This window comes from Filicampus tigris, chromosome 15 (assembly GCF_054856515.1).
Source record: "Filicampus tigris isolate MCC_2025a chromosome 15, RoL_Ftig_1.0, whole genome shotgun sequence".
Lineage (NCBI taxonomy): Eukaryota > Metazoa > Chordata > Actinopteri > Syngnathiformes > Syngnathidae > Filicampus > Filicampus tigris.
In genome coordinates this window covers 407,501-430,745 of record NC_141231.1, presented here as the reverse complement: position 1 = coordinate 430,745, position 23,245 = coordinate 407,501, and the positions used below count along the sequence as shown (strand labels likewise).

At 40.4% G+C, this 23,245-nt stretch overlaps 1 protein-coding gene and 1 long non-coding RNA gene across 3 annotated transcripts in view; both read left to right on the top strand.

The window, feature by feature from the left end:
* scai (suppressor of cancer cell invasion) overlaps positions 1–23,245 on the top strand; it is a 97,959-nt gene that overhangs the window by 64,461 nt on the left and 10,253 nt on the right. For both annotated transcript variants that reach the window (XM_086052927.1, XM_086052926.1), the window contains exons 11-14: positions 14,575–14,653; positions 18,033–18,132; positions 18,416–18,497; positions 20,701–20,773. In XM_086052927.1, the coding sequence (XP_085909053.1) occupies positions 14,575–14,653; positions 18,033–18,132; positions 18,416–18,497; positions 20,701–20,773 (334 nt within the window). The remainder of the gene's footprint in view (positions 1–14,574; positions 14,654–18,032; positions 18,133–18,415; positions 18,498–20,700; positions 20,774–23,245) is intronic.
* Positions 1,220–4,549, top strand: LOC147135071 (uncharacterized). Its single transcript, XR_015089762.1, has 3 exons — positions 1,220–1,417; positions 4,037–4,082; positions 4,204–4,549. It is a non-coding gene; the product is annotated as an uncharacterized LOC147135071 (long non-coding RNA).

The following is a 23,245-nucleotide window of genomic DNA, read 5'->3' as shown; positions in this document are numbered from 1 at the left end:
AGTTTGGATAACGGACGGATGGATATTGGCATGTGGGACCAGGAACACTTCAGAAAAGAACAATAGTTTGCATACAAATTCATCTTAAAACTCTACCTTGCAAAATGAAGCCATACATCAACAACACCCAGAAACACGACGGCTTCTGTGGGCCAAAGCTCATCTGAGATGTCCCTGCTTATTCCAGCAAGACACATTCTGCACTTGTTACAATGAGAAGGGTTCAGCTGCAGCCAGGGTGTTCCTGTTATGATGAATTTGGTGATTTTACTGGCTGTTATGCTAACCCTCAAGAGAAAGAAAAGTGGTGAGAGATCATGTCACTACAGTAAGTATGTTTTTTTTTTTCATTCCCACAACATTCACAGTACAGGTATATTGTTATTTATATCGCTGATATAGTTGTCTTGTCATCTTACTTGAATGCGAATGAATGAATGCGATAGAAATACTCTAAGAGAAAGCCACGTGTTAGACTGTGTGGTTCAAGGCCAAAGTTTGGAGCAGAGATTTTGCCAATTATTTTGCTGTGTAGTTAACATTATCATCGTTACATATTGTTTAACTGAATGTTAACGTGTTTGCTAGCATTGCAAAAACATTCATTTAAGGTGTTGGGGGTTTTTTTGGCGTGATGCTTCAACTTCAGGTGGTGCTTTTACAGGTAGCCGCTAGCACTACAGAATGTACTGTATATGCATAATATTTGTAATATTCTTAGCATGCTGGAATCCAAAACATTAACAACATGTTTTATATGCTGGCATAGTAAAAGGCATGAGGTAGCGTCCGCGCTGCTTCGGTTTGGTGAACATATTTAAGTTGTTGCATCATTTGGTGATAGGTAACATTGTGTAACTAACTTTGTAGGTGCATAATTTATAAACTCTAGCTAGCTTCTTTCACATACTTAGTTTATTACCGGAGTTTTAGCTTTCTCATGTGCATAATACAGGTGTTTGGTTTTAACGCAGCTAGTGCTAGGAGAGTGTGAAAAGTAAGAAGAGATTGGCTAATGTTTTCCTTGTGTCTCTAACCATTATAGGTACATCTGTCATTTTTGCCGAGCGACCACAAGCCCCAGGCCACAAAATGTCCAGAGCAAAGATGCCAACTGCTCTACTGCTCCTTTTGTACTTCTTTTATGGGCAATTTCTCACAAGTGGGGACAAAATTGCAGTCCCCACCAATCACTATTGCAGAATAGAGGTCTGTTTAACACTTGCTGATTGAATAGTGTAGATTAATAACATTTGTGTTGATCATAAGGACACCCAAAAGTGGTCATGAAGGCATGTGTGTTTGGATCAGTCAGTAGAGGTTTGTGTTGTTGTTTTTGCTTTCAGAGTTTGACATACAGTATACCTGCAATTGGGGATTTCAGAAAGGAGTCCAACTAAAACTGCTGTGTTTCTAGGTAAGTCAATTGTTTCCAAGGACAAAACACACTCAGCCAGCAGCTCACCTGACACTCAGCCCTACTTCCTTTTTGCTTGGATTTAGTAACCCCCCCTTGTTTTTATTGTTCTTCCAGTACATGTTCCATACGTATAAATATGAATTGCTGCAACTCTCTTGTGACATTTTGACACAGGTATTTTTCGTTATGCCTCAATATATAATCATGCTGCAAGCTAAAGTTGGCTTTGTGTAATCATGGTAGGGATTCAGCATTTCCTGAATAGGGTTCGATGTTGAGGTTAAACATGAATTGCAATTTACACATCTTCCAAAACCTTTCAGTAGCTATTGCACATACTGTGTCCAATGGACCATGGAAGGCACTTTAACTCATTCAGTGCAAAGGACATATTTAAATGTCTTGACATATAACTGTGTCTTTAGGATTGAATTAATTATTCAATCAATATTTAACTCATTCACTGCCAAGGAGATATTTATTTGTCTTTTTACAGTCCAGCCATTCAATCGCAGGAACTTGCCATATTTTCTGGACTATAAGTCACGTTTTTTTTTATAGTTTGGCCGGGGGTGCGACGTATACTCCGGAGCGAATTATGTGTGAAATTATTAACACATTATTATATTGTATCCCTTTCCTTTTCAAGGTCAGCAAACAATACATCAAACAACCACAGGAGGGCGTTCTAAGGCTGCATATAAACCTCCATTACATATTGACTTTACAACGGGCAGAATAACCTGTAGTGCAGAGCTGGGCAGACCTGTAATAACATTTCACATAAAGAAACATAAAGATAAATCCATAACGCTATTAAAATGCATGGATAATTTAAACAGTTAAATCATAATATTTTGTTAAATACGTAATTAAAATACCCATCCATCCATCCATCCATTATCTATACCGCTTATCCTCACAAGAGTCGCGGGGGGTTGCTGGAGCCTAGTATGATAAAAAACTTATTTAATCGATCTACGACCTTTTTGGTGAGTCTAAAGTTATCTTAGCTTGTAGTGTTGTCCACATTAATTTAGAGAATTTATACTGGCTGAAGGAGGTAGTATAGACCAATTGATTTCGCACCAAGAAGGAACTAAACTTTGGTTCCCCCCAGTCTTTCTGACATACCTGTTGTAAATTCCTCGTTAGTGCTTAGTTTATACAGTCATTGGTTTACTGTTTAACTTGTGTGTTTTACACCAGACATGTTTTCGGGCAGCCAATGGGTCCTTCTTTATGTCGAGCATATTGTTGGACAGCTAAGAGGTTCTAATGAGAGACGTTTGGAGTCTGTTAGCCGTTAGCGGCTAGCAGCAGATGTGCGCCTCTTCGTCGTCCTGTATGGGCGGGGATTGAGCGAGTTGTTGAGTCTGTGGAATGGATTGGAGTGCTAACTGAAGCCACATTTCTCCCTATCACTGTGTCCGGTCACACTCTTTGATTCGAGTGACTGTTTGGATGAGGCGCTTCGGTGAATCCCCCCAAATTCACATATAGTGAATGTAAGCTAAATGTTACCATCGTAGCTCAGTGTAAATGTGTACTTAGCGCACGATTTTATTACTTTGATTTATATGGACGCATTTATCAGCGTTACGCGACAGAGGCAACTTGGCTTCCGGGTGGTGGATTGGGGGCGTTGTGTAATGTGACGTAAGCATACCATTCAGCCTGTTGTCTCTATTCTATTTTTATTTTAAATTGTTTGCTATTTAAATTTTAAATGTCATGTCTGTTCTTGATGTTGGATTTTATCAAATAAATTGTCTTAAAAAATGTGACTTGTACTACAGTGCAACATATATGTTTTTATCTACTTTATTACGCATTTTATGGCTGGTGCGACATGTACTCGGAGGGACTTATAGTCCAGAAAATACGGTATTATATATTTTAAGATATTTTTCAAACGTTAGGGAAAAAGAGGCTCTAAAAATGACTGGCACTGAATTGGCTGACAATGTAACATGTGGCTGGGACGTGATTAATTGCATTTTGTAGAGTAGCATACATTGCTACATAGGCAAGTCTCTTTATTGTCATGATTTGATGAAGTGATCCTTTTTGACGCTAATGAACAATGGTTGCCTGCAAAATGCTTGGAGGAAGTACATGATGTTGCACTTGTTGTGTGATTAAAGCTACAAAATGAAGTGGATATAAGCATATAAATCTCAAATAAGAATCGTGAATAATACATATTTGCTTCTACCACCACAGCATGCACATCAGCGTCAGAGCAACAGCTGTGGAGTGCTTACACTATGTTGATGGTTAGATGCCGTATATACAATATTTTGAATGATTCATGACTGGTTTGCTGAACAATTTACACATTTGTAAGCTCATGTCTGTATGCTCCTCTCTAAAAGCCTTATGATTTCATTGAGGTGAGTTTTCTCAAATCACAATCAGATGTGTAGTGTGAAATAAAAGGCTTTCAATGAAGTAGTCAACCTGTCTGGGGGCATACAGTTAACATCCAGCAATAGGCCATAAACCTAACTTTTTCTGCAGGTAATGCACTTATTGAACGTGATGGTGACAAGTGTAAAATGTACACAGCCAGAGTTGTTTTTAACCTTTAAAGCTTAATTGTACTTTTCGGAGGTGGTGGTGGTGTGAGCAGCTACTCGAGAACTTTTACACTTGAAAGGTAATATATACTGTATCTGCATTATTATTTATTTATATTTGGCGCTGATGATGATAGAAGCCAATGTAATGTTCTTTCTTTCTCAATCCCGCCATCTCGGCTACACCTTCCAATGTGGCAGCTATCTAAGCAGGCAGAGAAACCACAACAGAGGACAGGCCATTCTTGCCACCTGAAGTTCTTCAACATATTAAAGAAGGGCTGAATATGGATATGGCTACGACCTGTTCAACAGTGTGTCTTTCTGGAGCTGACGAGGACGTTCGGCTCCACTGATTACATTAACAATAGTTTTGCACTGAACCTCAAACTAAATAAGAACATTCTCACATAAGTGCAAGAAAAATGTACAAGTATAACTCCGAAATGCCTGTTTCCATTGTCAGTCATCCAGGTCAGGCATTTTGCAAAGTTTGAAAGGCAACTGGACTGTTCTTGTTTGCTGAAAATGTTTCATCTTTAATCCAAAAGGCTTTTTATTTTTATATTGTATTTAGAATTAAAAAATCATTTTAGATTCAAGGTGAAACACATTCTACAAGCCAGAACAGTCCAGTTGCCTTGGTTCAATTTGGTGGAATACACCTCAAAATATTCTCCAAAAAGATGAATGGCCAAGGACCTGGTGCTTAGACACATCACATACAATACTGCTGTACTAAGGTACTGTATTTAAGGTCTATTTCTAAAGATATCTGCCAAAGATGTTAAGACGTTAATGACAAATGTTATATTTTATAATGCTAATAAATGTTTGGTTGTCTTATCCTGTTAATTTTCCATTTTTTTCTCTTTTATTTCCTTCATTTTTAAAAGTCTATTTCCACAACGTTGGATCAAAAACAAAATATTGCTTTACATTTTGAAAAATTGACTTAGCTTATAAACAGCGGTCCAGCACACCACCACCTAACAAATGTTAATTTAGCTCTGCCATATTCAAGTTAATTCATATATCATTAGCAAAAGTGCAAGGCAAGCGCCTCACAGTTTATAAGGAAAAGGGCATGCAGATCAGTATTTCCGATGTGGTCCTTAGACAAATAAAATACACCATGTTCATGTACACTCTACATTTTATAAAAACCTTCGTAACCTACTGTTCCTACAGTGTGCCTACAGTGTGTTTTTATACTGTTGCTACAAGTAAACTGCTCAAGAGAAATTACTGTATGTTACGTCTTGATTAAAATCATCCAAAGTCCCATTGGGAAAAGTATGCAAAGCCTTGATGTCAAAATCACCTATTTTTTCAACTGTAATAAAGAATCCAGTAACTGGATTGGCACTGCACAATGTCCCAAGTGTTATTTAAATCTAGTAATTATTCAAATCGGACATTGTTAAAAAAAAAAAAAAAACGTTTTGTACCTGGGGAAATAGGAGAATTTTCTCAAACTCAAACTTAGTTGATGACAATATTCTAAATGAAATATTTTGCAGGACATTTTACATGTACCTGTGTTTGCACTTGGTCTAAATTACTAAATACTAATAGTACCATGTACTGTACATACAGTATACAGTATTAGATGTTATTTTAGATGCTTATTGCTTAACACTCAACATATGAATTAAATAAAACCATTAATCTGTTTTCGAGTATTGATATTGGAAAGTGGGCATCTTCCTGGTTGCGAATGATTTGTGAATTATGTTTAGTTGATGCTTGCTTTTTCCGCCAATATAATGCGAACAGCTATGGTGTCGAGTAACATCATATCCTCCCTTCCTTTTGTTACGTACTCTTAAATGTGAAACTTTTACAATGAATAATTTGGTTGTTAACTCTACATTAACTTATTGCTGATGACCACATGAACGGAATTGAATAACTTAGCCATTTTCAAACCTGGGGCCTACATGTCTAGAAGAGGTCGTTGGTGTGCTTAAATCGGGGCTAAAACGCGAACAATTTGTGGATGCAGCTGGATGATACTGGACTAGCCTGCTAGCAGTCCAGTCATTTCTCCCATTGGAAATGTGTGGTCCATTATGAAGTGCAAAATACAATGACGTAGACCCTGGACTGTTGAACAACTGCAGCTGTCCATCAAGCAAGAATTGGAAAGAATATCACCTATAAAAATTCACCAATTTGTGTCCTCAGTTCCCTCGTGCTTCTTGGGTGTTGTGAAATGAAAGGTGATTTAACACAGTGGTAAACATGGCCCTGTCCCAGTTTTTGGGAATGTGTTGCAGGCATCAAATTTAAAATGAGTGAATATTCAATTAATCAATCAATTAATAAAATGGTTGCATTTGAACATTAATTTTCTAATATTGTATTCAACTGAATATATTTTGAAAATGATTTGCAAATCATTGTATTCGTTTTTTTATTTATGTTATACACATTTTGCCAACTTCAGTGGAATTGGGGTTTGTAAAATATTCATTATAGGCATTCATCAATTGTTTTCTACTAAAACGTGTTATGTGAAGCAATGTTCATGTATTATTCCTTTTTTATGTAGAACAGTAAAAGTGAGTTTTTTGACCTATGTCTTAAGTACATCGGCGTCAAGAAAATCACACACCACTGACAGTATAGATAGTCCCCCCAGGAATGTGCAGAGAAAAAAGTGTTCACTCCACAGAGCACAATTCTGATTCTGCGGAGAGCAATTCTTAATTCCGTGTACATTAAAAACCAGCCTAATACCACCAGTTAAAATGCAAATTAATAATGGAACTAAAAATTCTCTTAGGAAATTACTTGCAAAACCAAAATACTGTGAAATATTGTGGTTATGAAATAATCAACATCAATATTGTATTTGTCCATCTTGGGCAGATTTATTTGCATTCCTTATAAAGTGCAAAACCTTTGTCAGAACAAGTGATATTAACGCAAAGATTTAAACAAGGTTTAAAACATCTACATGACCTGGATATTGTAAACATACTGCATACAACAGAAACAAATAACTTGCATTAAACATTGCAATAAACAATGCATACAGCAGGAAAAAAATACTTATGAAGTGCAAAACATTGCATTAAATTATGTGTGAACAAGGCTAACACAATGTATATACCGACACTATTTACCAACTGGGGACGTGGTTTTAGCGTCCTTTTTCATGCCCACCCTTCCCCCTTTTACGTCCGCATGCTGTCTCCTGTCACATCAGCCTTTCCTCTATATAAGCAGCATATCGGCAGGAAATGCTCCCAGTCAGTCAAGCGAAGCGCTCATCAGTCACACAACAACATTTACAGATTTTGGAACTCTCTACACACGTTTTAAGGCGTCCATTTTGGAGAAACGGTAAGACTTTTAAGTGCACCTTATGGTCGTGAAAATACGGTAGATGCCGATGATGAGGGCATTTAATGATCAACATGTCAGTTTTATCTGAGTTAAGAAGCAAAAGACTGAAAGACATCCATTGTTTAATCTTAGCAAGGCACGCGTATACATTACAGCTTTTAGGCGGGTTGGATATTTCCAGCAGCTTATTCAATATAATTGGGTGTCATCGGCATAGCAGTGAAAATTAATGTTATATTTACGTAGAATATCACCAAATGGAAGCATGTAGATGCTAAATAATTGAGGTCCGAGTACCGATGCATGCAGGACTCCACATGCAACATTATAAAACTCAAAAGTCGCATTGCCATGAATTACATGGTGTGTCCTCTCTGAGAGGTAAGAATTAAATCAAGAAAGTGCTGAGCCTGAAATACCAACACGTTTCAAGGTGTTCTAATAGTAAGACCAAGTTTAGTCGCACGCCGTTTGCACTCAATCTTCCTCCATGATTAAGTGCGCGGGTGTCAGGGAATTCTACTCGGAAGACCGAGACAAGCCTAGTAGTAGGACTGAAAAAGCAACTCAGACTAGCCAAGAATAACTTTTCTGCTCGTGAGGGACAGCAGAGGCCACACATGAGGTGGTTGCTCTTCCAGACTGTCAGCCTCTGTGTCCCCCCGTTTGCCTTTTATTGAGTTCAAGCAACATGTATTTCAAAGATACAGACACTCGGTAATAGCGATACTTCCTCTTGTCTTGCACATTCCACCTGTTTGTGGCTAACAGTTTACTGCTAATGGCATCCTGTTTCACTTATACATAGCACATTCTACTGCAGATGGAAGCTGAGTGGGTGAGTTCAACAAAAGGTCACAACAGGAGTATCAAAGAAATTAAACTTTTAAACATGATATTAATATAATTGTCAATTTCTCTCACATCTCCCTCCTGTATGTCATGATTAAAATAAAACAAAACATAAAACATCATCAAAAGCTATTGCTTGAGTGGGAAGAAAACTACCCAAAAACAGAGTGGGAAAAAGGTTCCCTTCCTAAGCAAGAGCCAAACAAAAAATGATAGCAAGAACTGAAGCTGTTTTTGGTCCAATACATGTATGTACAAGGTAAACCCGGAAACATCAAACATTCACAACTTCATTGCTTTTCTGTGAAGTCGTCAAAAAGGGTTTGCCCAATAGTAGAATCATCGTCATCATCAAAGTCCATGTGCACTTGTTGGTACTCAGACATGGCTACAGTAACATGAGCAGCTACTTTCAATTCAACATCCAAAAATTTGGCAGTACAAACTTTGCACAGGGGAATTCCACAAGAGATCCATGTTGTTTTTTTCTTGGTCGCGAGGTTGTGTGCCAACTGCCACCTGGCACAGTCCTGCAAGGATGCAAACAGTGACAGGACTGCAGTCAGCCTCCGGCCTACGGTCTGCTCCATCCTCCCGAGAGGGGTGTGTATGCCACGGAAAACCCTCTCTCCAACTGTGGTCTTTCGACGGTGCGCAGTCAGCGCACTGGGTGCTGATCCTACTTCGAGGGACTGGCGTCGCTAGGCCCGTCAACAGGGAACCGAAGGAGCTTGCACTGTGACTGGTGGATCAGCCATCACGCCCTTCGACCTTTACAGCAGTTGGACTTGCTGCAATCACCTGGAAGGGGCCATCCCAGCGTTCACTGTCCCAATGAGGTTGTCTCAGCACCTTGAGGAAGACTAGGTCTCCAAAATGATTCTGGCACATCTGTGGAGCAGAACACACTGGCAAATCATTGCGTCGATGCATTTCTTTCTGGTCAAACAGCCTTTTCATGTGGACAGGGATAGAAGTCCCTGTTGCTGCCTGCTGTGGGGCAAGGTCAAGTAGTCTATATGGTCGTCCATACAGAATCTCAAATGGGGACAGAGTTTTTCCCTTCCGTAGGTACTATCCTCATTCCTGTGGCTACAATGGGAATACAATCAGGCCACTGTCTCTTTGTTTCTTTAATGGTCTTAATGAGTCTGGCCTTGACTGTTCCATTGGTTCGTTCCACAAGTCCTACTGGCTGTGGATGGTACACACAATGTCGCTTCAAGTCAATGTTTAGCAGTTCACCCACTCTGGTAACTGCTTTGTTCACTAAGTGTGTTCCATTGTCACTTCTGATTACAGACAGAATACCAAATGTTGGAATCATGCGTTCACATAATGCCTTTACAACAGTTTTCACATCATTGTGGGCGCTTGGAAACAGTTCAACCCACTTTGAAAGCACGTCAACAATAAGACAATATTGTTTCCCTTGTGTTTTGTTCAATTCAATATAATCCATGTGTATTGTGTGGAATGGTTTTGGTGGATCTGCGAATTTTCCCCTTCGTGGTCTCAAATAACCATGTGCATTGTTTTTTAAACAAATTATACGTCTGCAAACATGTTTTGAATAGTGCGTGAATCCATGTGTGTGGTAGTGCTGGTGTGCCTGTGCTATCATTCCCCCTGTTGACACATGACTCAATCCATGTGTCAATTTTCCTGCCCACTCATATAAGGATTTAGGTAGCCATGGCTTACTGTCGGCCAATTTCTCTATTCCTGTATAGTCTGGTTTTGCCCCCTTGTTTTCCCAATATTGTTGTTCTGTGTTGCTTGTTTTTGCTTGTTAAAAATTAGTGCTTTCTTTTTTTTGCAAATTATCAGCAAGCTATCGCGCCATAGCTGATGGAAGACCAAGTTTAGTCGCACGCTGTTTGCACTCCTACATGATTGTTTAAGTGCGCAGGTGTCAGGGAATTCCACTCGGAAGACCGAGACAAGCCTAGTAGTAGGACTGTAAAAGCAATTCAGACCAGCCAAGATTGACTTTTCTGCTCGCGAGGGACAGCAGAGGCCACACATTGATGTGGTTGCTCTTCCAGACTGTCAGCCTCTGTGTCCCCCCGTTCGCCTTTTATTGAGTACAAGCAACATGTATTTCAAAGATACAGACACTCGGTAATAGCGGCACTTCTTGTCTTGCGCATTGCACCTGTTTGTGGCTAACAGTTTACTGCTAACGGCATCCTGTTTCACTTTTACATGACACATTCTACTGCCGATGGAAACTGAGTGGGTGAGTTCAACAAAAGGTCACAACAGGAGTATCAAAGAAATAAAACTTTTAAACATGATATTAATGTAATTGTCAATTTCTCTCACATCTGGTTTCCTCTGTAAACCACAGAGTAAACCTCTTAGTATGAGTTTTAAGTTTTAATGGTGCTGAGTCAAATTCATTTAACAGAGCAGCATTAAAATAATTTGTGAGAGTATCAATCGAATGAATAAGGAAAGGAAATGGGTGCCAGAGACAGTTGCTCAGAGAGCGCAATGGTGGTTGAAGAACTTATATTGCGGCTGCTATAAGTTTGATTGTGGTCAGGGCAATGGTAATGATCCAGGACTTAAAATTTTATAAAGTAATGGTCAGGCATAACAGTAGTATATGGTAGTACCATACATATGAGGATGCTAAGCCACGGTTAGTACCGAATTTAAAGTATTATCATTTTCATGCATCGCTTCATCTACTGTAGTATCTGCGTGAAACCAAAAGTATCAATTATTTGTCCGAAACACCACGGTAAGTGGTTTCCGATGGGAGATTCATATGAATGTTAAAGTTTACCATGATAAATATATTATGTACATGAGTTACCAAGTCAGCCACAAATTCACAAAATTTATCAAAAAAGACAGAGGGACAGTAAACAACTGCAAGATAAAATGGAAACAAGGTTGTGGATCACATAACGAGAACTTCAAATGTTTTAAAGGCGTCGTTATAATAAAGGCTAAGTTTGAGGTCAGATTCGGAAAGAAGGGCTACACACCCACCCTTCTCACGAGGATGTGCAACATGTGAACTCACGAAGTTTGGAGGCGAGGCCTCATTTAACAGTACAAACTGATTAGGTTTTAACCAGGTCTCGCAAAGACCAATCATGTTAAAATTGTGGGCTCGATAACTAACGGCTTTTGAAGAGTGTGATCTAATATTCATAAGATTGAGTTTTAATAAAATAGTGTTTATCTGAACTATTCCCCATGACAGGATTCCTAGTCATAATATTAACTCATTCAGTGCCAAGGACATTTATGTCAGAAATATGTCCCTATGACATAAATATGTCCTTGGGATTGAATGAGTTATTCATTCATTCATTATCCATACTGCTTATCCTCACAAGGGTCGCGGGCGTGCTGGAGCCTATCCCAGCTGTCTTTGGGCAGTAGGCGGGGGACACCCTGAATTGGTTGCCAGCCAATCGCAGGGCACACAGAGACAAACATCCACACTCACAATCACACCTAGGGGCAATTTAGAGAGTCCAATCAACTTACCATGCGTGTTTTTGGAATGTGGGAGGAAACCGGAATACCCGGAGGAAACCCACGCAGGCACGGGGAGAAAATGCAAACTCCACACAGGCAGGCCGGAGCCGGGATCGAACCCACGACCTCTGAACTGTGAGGCGGACGTGCTAACCAGTCGACCACCGTGCCGCCTTGAATGAGTTAATCAATCAATATTTATTTAACTGCTTCACTGCCAAGGAGATATTTATTTGTCTTTTCACAGTCAGTCATTCAATCCCAGGAACGAAATTGTATGTTTCAAACCTTAGTATAAAAGAGGGTCTGAAAATGTCTGGCACTGAATTAGTTAATACGATTGCGTTGCCTGGGTCCCCTTATTGTATGTCGAGCGACTAAGTGTGGCGGGAGGTAAACGACTGTAGGAATCTGATAGTTATTTGTCAGCTCTCGAGTGCTATTATTGTGAGAGAACACCTCGTCATCGTTATGACCGACCAAAGAAGAATTTTTAAACCTGTCATCTCTGATTGTCTCATCCTTTTATCGTTGGAGCTGACGTGTATCACTATATCCGAGTAGCTAGGGTTGTTTGTCCTACGCTGGTTGCGTGCCAGCTCCCTAAGGTTAGCGTCAATGTCAGGTGTTCTGGCTCCAGGAATACATGGATTTTAAAGCTTAATGTTACATGTGATGGAGTCACCTATAACTAAAGTGTGGTAGCCAGTCGACCGAGGTAGAATGGGACTGCTATGTGTCTGAACAGACTCCTCGTGATTAGCAAGCCGCTTAGGGCCAATGCTAACCGGACTAGCAGGTGAGCTACAACTCTAACTGTTGTGTCCACCACATCTGCAGTTACCACATTATTCTGCTATAGCTGACGGACATGTCCCTCTAGCAGGGAAAGCTTTTCAATGAGAAGAGTGCAAGTGGTGCACAAAGCCATAATTTAGGTTTAGTCGACCGGTGGATGAAGACAGATGAGCAGCCAAGGAGCTCCGCTAGTGGTGTGGCCGAGACTGGTAAAAATCAATGATTCGCTGCTTTTTAAAAAAAAAGTAAAACATATAGGATGCGGGTGAGGCACTAGAAAAAAAGAAGAGAGTTTGTTTGTTTCTCCTGTGAACACTGTTTAGCAACCCGGAAGCAATTTTCCTACAGACTGAGGCCTTGACTGCAGCTGGGACAAACGTTGTGAAGTTGAAGTTGATTTCTTTTCTAGATATCTTGGAAACCAGAGATGCTTGCTCAGATCCTTAATTTGCTGAACAAGATGACACATCTTGGATTGAACACCCTGCATTTTTTTAAGAACTTGCCACCATCATCTTCATTATCTTCATCCTGTGTAATGGCATAAAGATGTTCCAGGGAGTTGCGGGCAGACCGTCCATAGTCCTCTATCTTCCCTTTGAAAAAGGGCTTGTACAAGGCAACACAAGTTCCATCTAGTGCCACAAGGATTTTTGTGCCATTTTTACTGTTTCTCCTCTTTGCACCTGCCATGTAAAAACACCTGTGACAAATGCCTTCTTGAAACTCCTTAAAGGACTTGCTGAAATCTTCCCCAATGATACTCATATGTGCAAGGCATGTCATGTCGATGGAATTGGGAAAAGGGGCTTTGAGGGCTGACTTGTAGGCCAAGAGCCTATATGCAGCATTGTCAGTATCAAAAGAAACCACATCCTCTTGTTTCACTCCAAAGTTATTAAGAGCACTGTCTGCTACATTTGCCACTGTTGAGTGGTTGCATTTGTCTAGGAAAGCAGTGTCAACCAGGTAGGTTCGTATTTTACCAGATTCATCCTTGACGAGAGAAGACACCATAATGTTGAGCATGCAGTAACCTTCTGGATCAGTTGTTACATCAAACATGACAGAGACAGGCATGTCTTTGATGAGGTCTCTGCTGTCATTTTTCTCTACCGTATGTTCTAATCCTCTGGAAGATACCTCTCTTGTAGTTTCGTATGGCCAGGGATGTCACCTCCATTCACTCTTCTGCTGAACAAGAAACTTCCCATCAAGAGAATGTCAGATCTGAAGTCGTGTGTTTGTTGCTGTACAAGCCTTGATTCATTCACTGCTATCCTGCGAAAACAGAATGCAAAACACAATAAATTAATTGTACATGGTTTGATTAGTTGATAGTTGATATTTACAGTTTTCAAATTATACAGTCATGTGAGTAAAAGGATAACACAAAAAAGCCCTGGGGGGTTATTTCCATTGTGGTGATGTGTATTCAATTCACAGAGACATTTAATGACATACAATAAATATATGTGAGCCACAGAACACCACTAGCAATAAAACACATATAGAGTAAAGAAATAGTAATTTTTTTTTTAATCAAATTCACTGTAAACACAGCTGCCTACATATTTTTCTACCTTGAATTATTTAAGTTAAATGAGAGACTCTCTTTAAACATAGAAGTAGTGACAGAAACTACTGACTGTATTTGTGTAGACTACTGTATATAAGTAGGACAAGTCTAGAATACATGACTTAAAACAATTACAATATGACAGCATACCTTTCCCTCTCCTCAGCAGCCACAGTTTTACTGGTGATTGTGGTTGCAATCATTTTCTGACAAGCAGGGCTAAGCTGTGAGTATCCTGTCTGATCACGAAACCTCGGCGCCAGGATGAAAACTACATGTAAATATAATGTTCTGAACCTCAATCTACAGTATATCCCACACATTGCTTTGATTTCCATGGAAGGCTTTGAAATATGCAGTAAATTCCACGTTCAAGGATTCGCGGATTCCTGGGGGCACTATAGATATGTACTTGTACGTTTGTATGTAGATACTCACACTATATAGCTCTATTAGGTAATTGTTATTACTGTTAATTTCAGGAATTGCCAGCAAACAGTGTTCTACTTGTCTACCTGTCAGCAACTGGAGTCTTTCCAACTGTAAATTCAGAAAGTGAAGGTAAGTGAATAGTTGGCAATTTTTTTTTTACCATTTTATGTCTAATATATGAAAGAAGGTCAGGTAGGACAACTTTAGTCAGATACCCTTTGATATCCTTTGTTGAATGATTTATGACCCCTTGGTTGTATTGCGTGTTAAACGATTTATGACCCCCATTGAACTTTTATGACAAGTGATGGAGATAGTGGAAGTTCCAGATTCTCTGGGCAACTCCAGACAAGTCCTGGCCCCTCCTCCACAACATACTCCTTTTGATCCAGGCCCCTCCCTTTTTCGCAGGATCCTTTCATTGAATGGGGTTGAAAGAAAGGATGCTTTTAACAATTTTGTTTGACCACGAAACAAAAAAGCAAAAACCGTATTTTCCAGATTGTAAGCATTTTTACCCATGCTTTGAACCCTGCGACTTTTAATGTAACGCAGTTTACCGATGAATTTTTACTGACGAGCTTCAAGCCGCCAGTAGATTTATCCATAATCTTGTCATATCTGACCAATGAAATTACCAAACACATTTCAGTGGACCAATGAAACTGCCCAAATCAGCCCTAATACTTAAAATTTCTCAGCCATTTGAGGTTAGAGTGTGCACGCGTGAGGGAGAGGTGGGCTGCCTGAGAGAGAAATGTGGAAGTATGTGTGCGAAGTGGTGCATGGCTGTGTAAGGACTATTTGATAGTAAAGAGAAGCATCTTGAGTTTAATGAGAATAGGGGAATTGGTGCCATAAATATAGCAGTCTTTGCAGTGCGACTCCCGTCCCTCTGTTGTTTATTTGGCTACCAACTCCCACCATCGCTGACAACAGATGACAGGTGCTATCATCAGGGGACAGCAACTACAGCCATGGAGCAACATCTGAACATGTAACGAGAGAGAGAGAAACAGAGAGAGAGTAATACATTTTTTTTCCAAATCCATCTATGGCCCTCTTTCTTTACAAATATCCCATGTTATAACGTGGAGAAAAGAGCTGGGCAGTCTGTCTCGGGAGCGTAACGGTCCGTTCCTCCGTCCCGGACAGATGGCCATTTTTGGGACGGAGTACGGGGGGCAACAAGTTTTTAAAAAGGGCAAGGGCGGAGGTGGATTTTAGTCCTGCCCCTAAAATGCAGCGTTGTGTTTGTCATATATATTTTCTTTCTAAAGCAAGACAAGGTTAGCCAATCAATTGTTGTTCAGTAGCATGCTTTCAGTAACAGCTGCATTATTGTATTGTCTTGAACTTCTCAAAAATAAAGCGCTTGTGAAAAATAATATTAAATAATAATACAAAACAATTTATTAAAATAAATATATTGGTTAAAAACAGCCCTTTAAATAATCAATGGTAAATTTCACAAATAGTAAAACGTTCATGAAATTGAAGAACAGAGAAGTTCATGTGATTTATCCAAAAATAACGTGCATTTTTTTTTTTTTGTACTTTTCGTAATCGAGAATAGTTGGGAACCGGAATTGAATCAAAGAACCAGAATCACCCAAATTCAAACGATGCCCAAACCTAGTTATGTCACATGTTGTGATGACGTACAGTTTATCCCGGCTCGACCCGGCAATTTGTTGCCACTGAGGAGAGGATCCACCTCGCAGCTCATTGTTGCTGCACAGCAAACTAGTTTGGCAGCGGCGGGGGTGTTATGTCACGTATGTGTGTGTGTAAAGAAGCTACTGGCCCACATTCCCCCTTAGCCGCCACCTTCCAGATCGTTTTCACAATAAAATTAAATGCATCTTCTAGTCATCTTGGTCCTTTTGTTGTAGCAGGCACGATATCCATTGTTGTCGCTGTCTTTCTGGAGCGACGCCCCCGACTTGGAATGGTGCTGTTACACGTTTTTAAAAAAACGTTGTTTCCGCAAGTATAAAGTCAAACTGCGCGCAGCACTGCAGCAGTGATACGTTCGCGGTTGTCTTCATTGAAGTTTAGAGAAACCTCGCTCTAATTCACCTCTCTCTCTCTTTCTTCTTCGCTCTGGAAATACGCCATAGCAAACCTGCTGTGTAATGGTTTGCTGGTATGCTTTTATTTTGAAGATCGGTATTAGGAGTAGAAAGGAAGTGTGGAAAATAAATAAGTAACTTACTGGAATGCGACTTCTTGCCGTCTGTTGGATCCAAATAATTATACAATACAACAAAACCAACCCCAGGGCTCACAGTGGAAGTAAGCACACACAGTTGGGTAAGTACTAGTGGCGTGTTTGAAGCAAAATTAGCCAGCTAATGATCTTTAAATAAACCTCTGCCGTTAGCATCTCTCCCGCGGCGGCGTCATGCAGGATGCTTTTTTTTGTTGGGGGGGCGTTTGGGGTTTGGGCGTAACGTGTGATAATTTTTATGAATAAGGCCGGGGGGGAATTGTCAAGGCAGGAAGGGTATCCACGTCAAGGGCGGGGGGTCGTGGCCGGACCGGCAAAAAAAGTGCCCAGCTCTATTTTTCACATCACTGGCTTTAAAGAATAAACAATTTTGAAGATAGTTGGTGGGCTTCTTCCGTCCCTGAATAATTCCCTTCATTCGTTAGACCCCCATTCTATTTTCTTTCTTAGGAAGCTCTTACTCAGTTGGCTTTATTAACATTAGCTGTTTTTGTGAAGTGTTATTTTCCATTACTGTTGTGTAATTTCTGATCTTTGCTCTATCCCAGTGGTCACCAACCTTTTTGCAAGTGAGAGCTACTTCTTGGGTAGTAAGCGAAGGGTGACCAGTTGGATACATACTTCTGAATGAATAAATAAATAAATACATACATACATACATACATACATAATTATCATATTCATCTATGTGAAGACACTGTTCATGCTCATGATTTTTGCACAATTATTAAGAATCATTTAACAAGGTAGGTCAGTATGAAACAATTTCTGTTATTCTCAGGAAATGTTTATACTTTCAAATGATCATTTCTGTAACATTCCAGGTAAGTGTCAATGTCCCATTAAGGCTGAGTTAATTTTTTTGCGCAAAAGTGGTCCTTTGGGGCTGTCTGGTGACCGTCATCACCAGTGCGTGATCCAGGGGCGGAGCCATGGCTGGGCCTCGGTGTGCACAGGCTCACCCAGATTGACAGACTGCCCACCCAGTGAGATTCATGAAAAAATATATGCTTTTAATTTTTTTTGTAAATTGATATTAAATTATTTGGGGAATTTCTGTTTTTCATTTTATTGAACATTAAGAACGGTATAATTGTGGTTGTCTAAGGAACAACTGGACAGGTGGATTGTGCTCAGTGAGAGATATATTCAGGCCCACCCTGATTTTTCCAGGCCCACTCATTAGCCACGTTCTGGATCCGCCCCTGGATCGTGATCCCTGCTTTATCCTTTTCAATTAAATACAATGCAACTTTTTGTCTTCGTATTTGGTAGGACCATTTGATTTCGGAGGGGTTCTCACAAATTCAAATCGGGATATTGTGAATGGAGAGGTGATTCAGAAGAGGAATCAGTCCCTTAAAGAAATGCACTGGTAAGCATTTAACTAGACAATGTGACTTATTTATCTATGTTTTAAATGTATTTTACCTTCAATTTGATTAAATGTTCATATTTGGAATTTGGGTGGTCTTTGTATGCATGTTGATTAAATTGAATGTAAAACTTCAATTGCATTTTGCAGTAAACAAGTGGCTTGTTTACTGCAAAATGTCACTTAAGCATGTTCGCAATTTATTTAGTGCTTCCATACCAGAGGTGGAACACATGTCAGAAACACTTTGAATAATGGAACTCTGTATTTATAATGTTGACAGCCTTCATCCCGGTGACTTACTCCCTTTTACTCGGAAGCCACTTTTTATTATTGTGGATTCCTCAAACAGCATCGCCTACAAGGTATCAACATGTTTATTCATCAAAAAAAATATTTACTGAATAATACGGTCCTGTTTTTAACTACCGTATTTTCACGACCAAAAGGTGCACCATATTAAAAGGCGCAGTCTCAGTTACGGGTGCTGTTTCTGTATTTATCATATACATACATTTACACATGGTATGGTAAAACATACAATATCTTAAAACACATGGTAGCATGCATGCACGCTAAATCATATGCTAGCAAACATGCTAACGTATGTTTTTAAGGAAGCAGCGGGAGCAAAACTGAATTCGTTTGTTTTTTATTGAAACATTTAACAATGTACTCACATAATTGTCAGTGATTAACTATCATCCAAAGATGATCCAAAAATCCATCAAAGTCCTCATCTTCGGTGTCCGAAACGAACAGCTGGGCAAGCTCTCCATTAAACACGCCAGGTTCGCTTTCGTCATTGTCCGAGTCGGTCTCCTTGTCGTGCGGCTCCTCAGAAACGAACTTTTGCGAAAGCTCGCACAACAGTGCAAGCAGACACTGTAACCCAAGCATCCACAATCCATTCACAAATTGTGGCGTAACTTGCCCGGCGTTGCCTCCCAGTCTTTGTGAAGCTGTGTTTGCCGTTTGTCATCCATCGCTCCCACGCCGCTCGCAATTTAACTTTGAACGCCCTATTTACACCAATGTCCAGTGGTTGGAGTTTCTTTGTTAAGCCTCCGGGAATAATGGCAAGCTCAGAGTTCATTTGCTTCACTTTGTTTTACACAGCGGCTGTGAGATGGGTGCGCATGCTGTCACAGATTAACAGCGACGGTGACGTGTGGAAAAAAACATCCGGTCTCTTTGGCTAGGTTCATACCGCAGGTCTTAATGCTCAATTCAGATTTTTTGATTTTTTTGTGTAAGCGTTCATATTACATTTTAAATGCAACCTCTGTCTTGCGAAAGACCGGAAAGTGACCTGCATGCGAGACGACGTCATTCCCGTGTTTCCGGAAGTAAACGTGGTTTAGCGTGTTGGGGCATTTATACAGTGAAGCGATTAGGTATGAGGTAGAAATAAATACAGTATTTGGGGAAAACCCGCAGTCAGCTACTCCCTCCTTTTTCTCCTCGTCCACCCAGCCCTTTTGATTGGCCTTGATGATGACTCCGGCCGGAAACGTTTATTTAGGCAGCGTCTTCCGCTTAAAAAATCACCATAGGTGGCAGTTTCTGTCCATTACCATGGCAACTAAGCACAACAGTAAAAGCCGACTTCTCGTGCCCCGTTGTGGTATCGCTACCGTGCTGGTCCCATTCTTCTCTACAGTGTGGTTCACCGGGATGTCGTAAGTGAGCGGCACCTTGTCCATGTTGGTGATGTGGTTGGCCCGGATGCGTTTGTCGGCAATCTTTTTACTACAGTAGCAGCGGAAGATGGCCAGCTTTTACTTGTAATCTGCCGGAAGTTGCTTCGCCACGGTGGTCCTTGTCGGGATGTGTAACAATGTGATATGTTGTTCTTGTTATCAGTTAGGGCAATCATGCACTGTTGAGAGAGTGGAAGCCAAATGTGTAACAGGTTGTTGACGCTGATAAGATGCATGTTCGAATAAATGCCGTCCGAGTTGGGCCAAAGCAATTTTCAATTTTCATTCCTCTGCAAGCATTTTTGCTCTCTCTCTCTCTCTCTCTCTCTCTATTTCTCTATTTCTCTATCTCTCTATCTCTATCTCTATCTCTATCTCTATCTCTCTCTCTTTCATCCTCTCTCATCCTCTCTCTCTCTAGCTTATAGCTTGCAGTTTGAACTGTGCTTTGTAGGCGTGTCTCTTCGTGGGTGCCATTTTCAATGTTGTTATGCACAATGAATGCATATACCGGCACTTGATACCTACTGGGGCGTGCTTTTCCGTCCTCTTGTCACACCCAGCCTTCTCCCTTTAACGTCCGCATGGTGTCCTCACTCACGTCCGCCTTTTCTCAATATAACCAGTGTGTTGGCAGCAAATGCTCCCAGTCAAACGCAGCGCTCAACAAAGTCACATAACAATCACAGATATTGGAACTCGATGCACACATAAGCCGCACCGAATTATAAGGTGCAACGTCCATTTTGGAGAAAATTTTAGACTTTTAACTGCGCCTCATAGTCGTGAAAATACGGTAAATGGATGTCGTACTTATTACTCACGTTTGCTTCTTCCCCCCGCCACCCCAACCCCCTCTCCCTAGAATTTCACAAATATGTTTGGCCAACCTTTGGTGTGCCTATTATCACCTAAGGTATATCCCAAGAGTGTACAAGGTGTGTGTGCCTGTTGAAAAATCATAAATCTTTTTGTTGCTTTTGTTTGATAAGAGTACGGGTTGGTTGTAAGGATGCACGGTATATATATTTTTTCAAACCAATACAGTTAAATTTGTGTTTCTCAAGACTGATTCTAATAACCATAACATTATTATTATTATTTTTTTTAATTTATTTAGAGTTAACTGTAGTTTGCGTTTGGGCACCAAGTTGGTGACCTTGTATTATATGATATACTTTTAACCTTATAGGACACTCTTCCCTGATGACTTATGGCATAATTTTCCAGACTATACGTCACTTCGGAGTACAAGACGCACCAGCCACAAAATGCATAGTAAAGAAGAAAAAAACCCATATATAAGTCGCACTGGAGTATAAATCGCCCCGCCTCCATCCCCTCTCGGAATCCAAGTTGTCTCTGTCGCGTAACGCAAATAAATGTGTCCATATAAATCAAATTAATAAAATTGTGCGCTTAGTACACATCATTTCCACCGAGCTACGATGGTAACATTTAGCTAACATCCACACGTGTAGCATTACAAGAAAGTTACGGTAAGATAACTTTAAACTCACCAAAACGGTCGTAGATCGATTAAATATGTCTTTTATTTATCGCCGACCATGTAGAATGTTTCCAAGTCTCCAAAAGTATTTTTGTATTCGGTCGTAATTATCTGTTCTCTCCTCCGCTCTCGTGCGTGCGTGTGTGTGCGGCTGGCTGATGATGCAAGACCATGCACTGCCAGGCACTGCGCCTTTTATAGGAACATTACACTATTTTGTATAGATGGATTGATACACAAATTGTCTTTTTATCATACTATTTTAATTACTTATTTAACACAATATTCGATTTTAACCGTTTAAATTATTCATGCATTTTAATAGCTTTTAGGATTTATCTTTTTTTCTGTTTGTGGGTTACAATAACATTTGAAATGATATACACTACAGGTTATTCTGCCCGTTGTAAAGTCAATTTCTAATGCAGATTTATATGCAGCCTTAGAAGCCCTCCTGTGGTTGTTAGGTGTAGTGTTTGCTGACCTTGAAAAAGAAAGGGATACGATATAATGTGTTAATAATCTCACACATAAATCGCTCCAGAGTATAAGACCCCCCCACACACACACACGACCCCCACGCCCCTGGCCAAACTATGAAAAAACGCGATTTATAGTCTGGAAAATACTGTAATTCATTTGACATTTCCAGTTTCTGTCCTGTTTAGCATTATTATGTATAATTTTCTCTTCTGACATTTATTAAATTGCTTGCTATTTTACTGTTTGAAATCGGATACGCTTCACTTTAACATGGTTCCAGACAGATTTCTGTGAAAAGTGTCCTTGATCACCCAAGTATTTAATTCCGGTGTTTCATGATTACATGTGATTTTATCTTATCTTATGAATTAGCATGGCTTCTCCATCTTCTGTTAATTAATTCTCATCATCCTTTTGTGAGAAGGATACTTGTCAGCACTGTAGCTTCTTCAGAGCCATGGAGGCTATGACTTAGGGGTGACTCGGCAACGTTTTTAGCCGCACTAGTTAGCCAGCCGAAGCTCGTTTCTGGCTTGTTGGTGTGGCCTATGTAGCAACGAGCTTTCCTCAGTAGCACCCGAACAATGGAAAGCAACAAACATATAAGCCTCAGGTCTTTCTTCATGGCTGGCTATTGCGTAGTAGCTGGGTTTCCATTACCCTCAGAAATGCATGAAATATAAATTGCACTACAGCAAACTGGTAATGGAAACAGACATTTCGATAAACCTCCCAAATATCGAAAGCAAGTTTTTATGCTCTAATGGGGTGGTTTTTGAGGCGTATCGCTATAGAAGTATATGATAAAAATGTAATGGAAACACATTTTTCACTTTTCCACTCGTCATTTGATAAGGCCTCCATGCAGCCACAGTGATGAGCACTGGTTTCACCGAAGACCAGTGGGGGAGAGCACTTTGCTTCGGAGGGTGGCAGCGCTGGGAATAGGGGACTCCATCCGAGTGGAGGGTGCAGCGAGCACTATCCTGGGGCCCCGGGGGAAGGTCTGTAAGGTCCGGGCAGGGGAGCGCCGTAGAGCCCAGAAGCCCCCGGGCCTACCCTGGGTCATCATCGTCCCAAGCCTTTCCAGACCGACCCGGAGCCAGTGGCAGCAAACCACGATGGGGGTGCACCCAGCTGGGGGACATCGTGCCCGCCAGGCTCATGCGGACTGCGCGAGTGTGCGGTTTTCATGGTGTATTGCGAGTCTCGCGTGAAGATTACATGAGAATTTACGAGAATTAGGAGATCTCGCGAGACAGGATGTTACGAGAATTATGCTTCAGAAGCGAAACACTCTTCATTGGAAACCCATACAAGTTGTTATTGCACTTTATCGAAATTGTAGACATCTTGCGTTTATTTTGCAAAAAGCTGTAATGGAAACCCAGCTAGTGTCTTCAACAGTGCAAGGCAT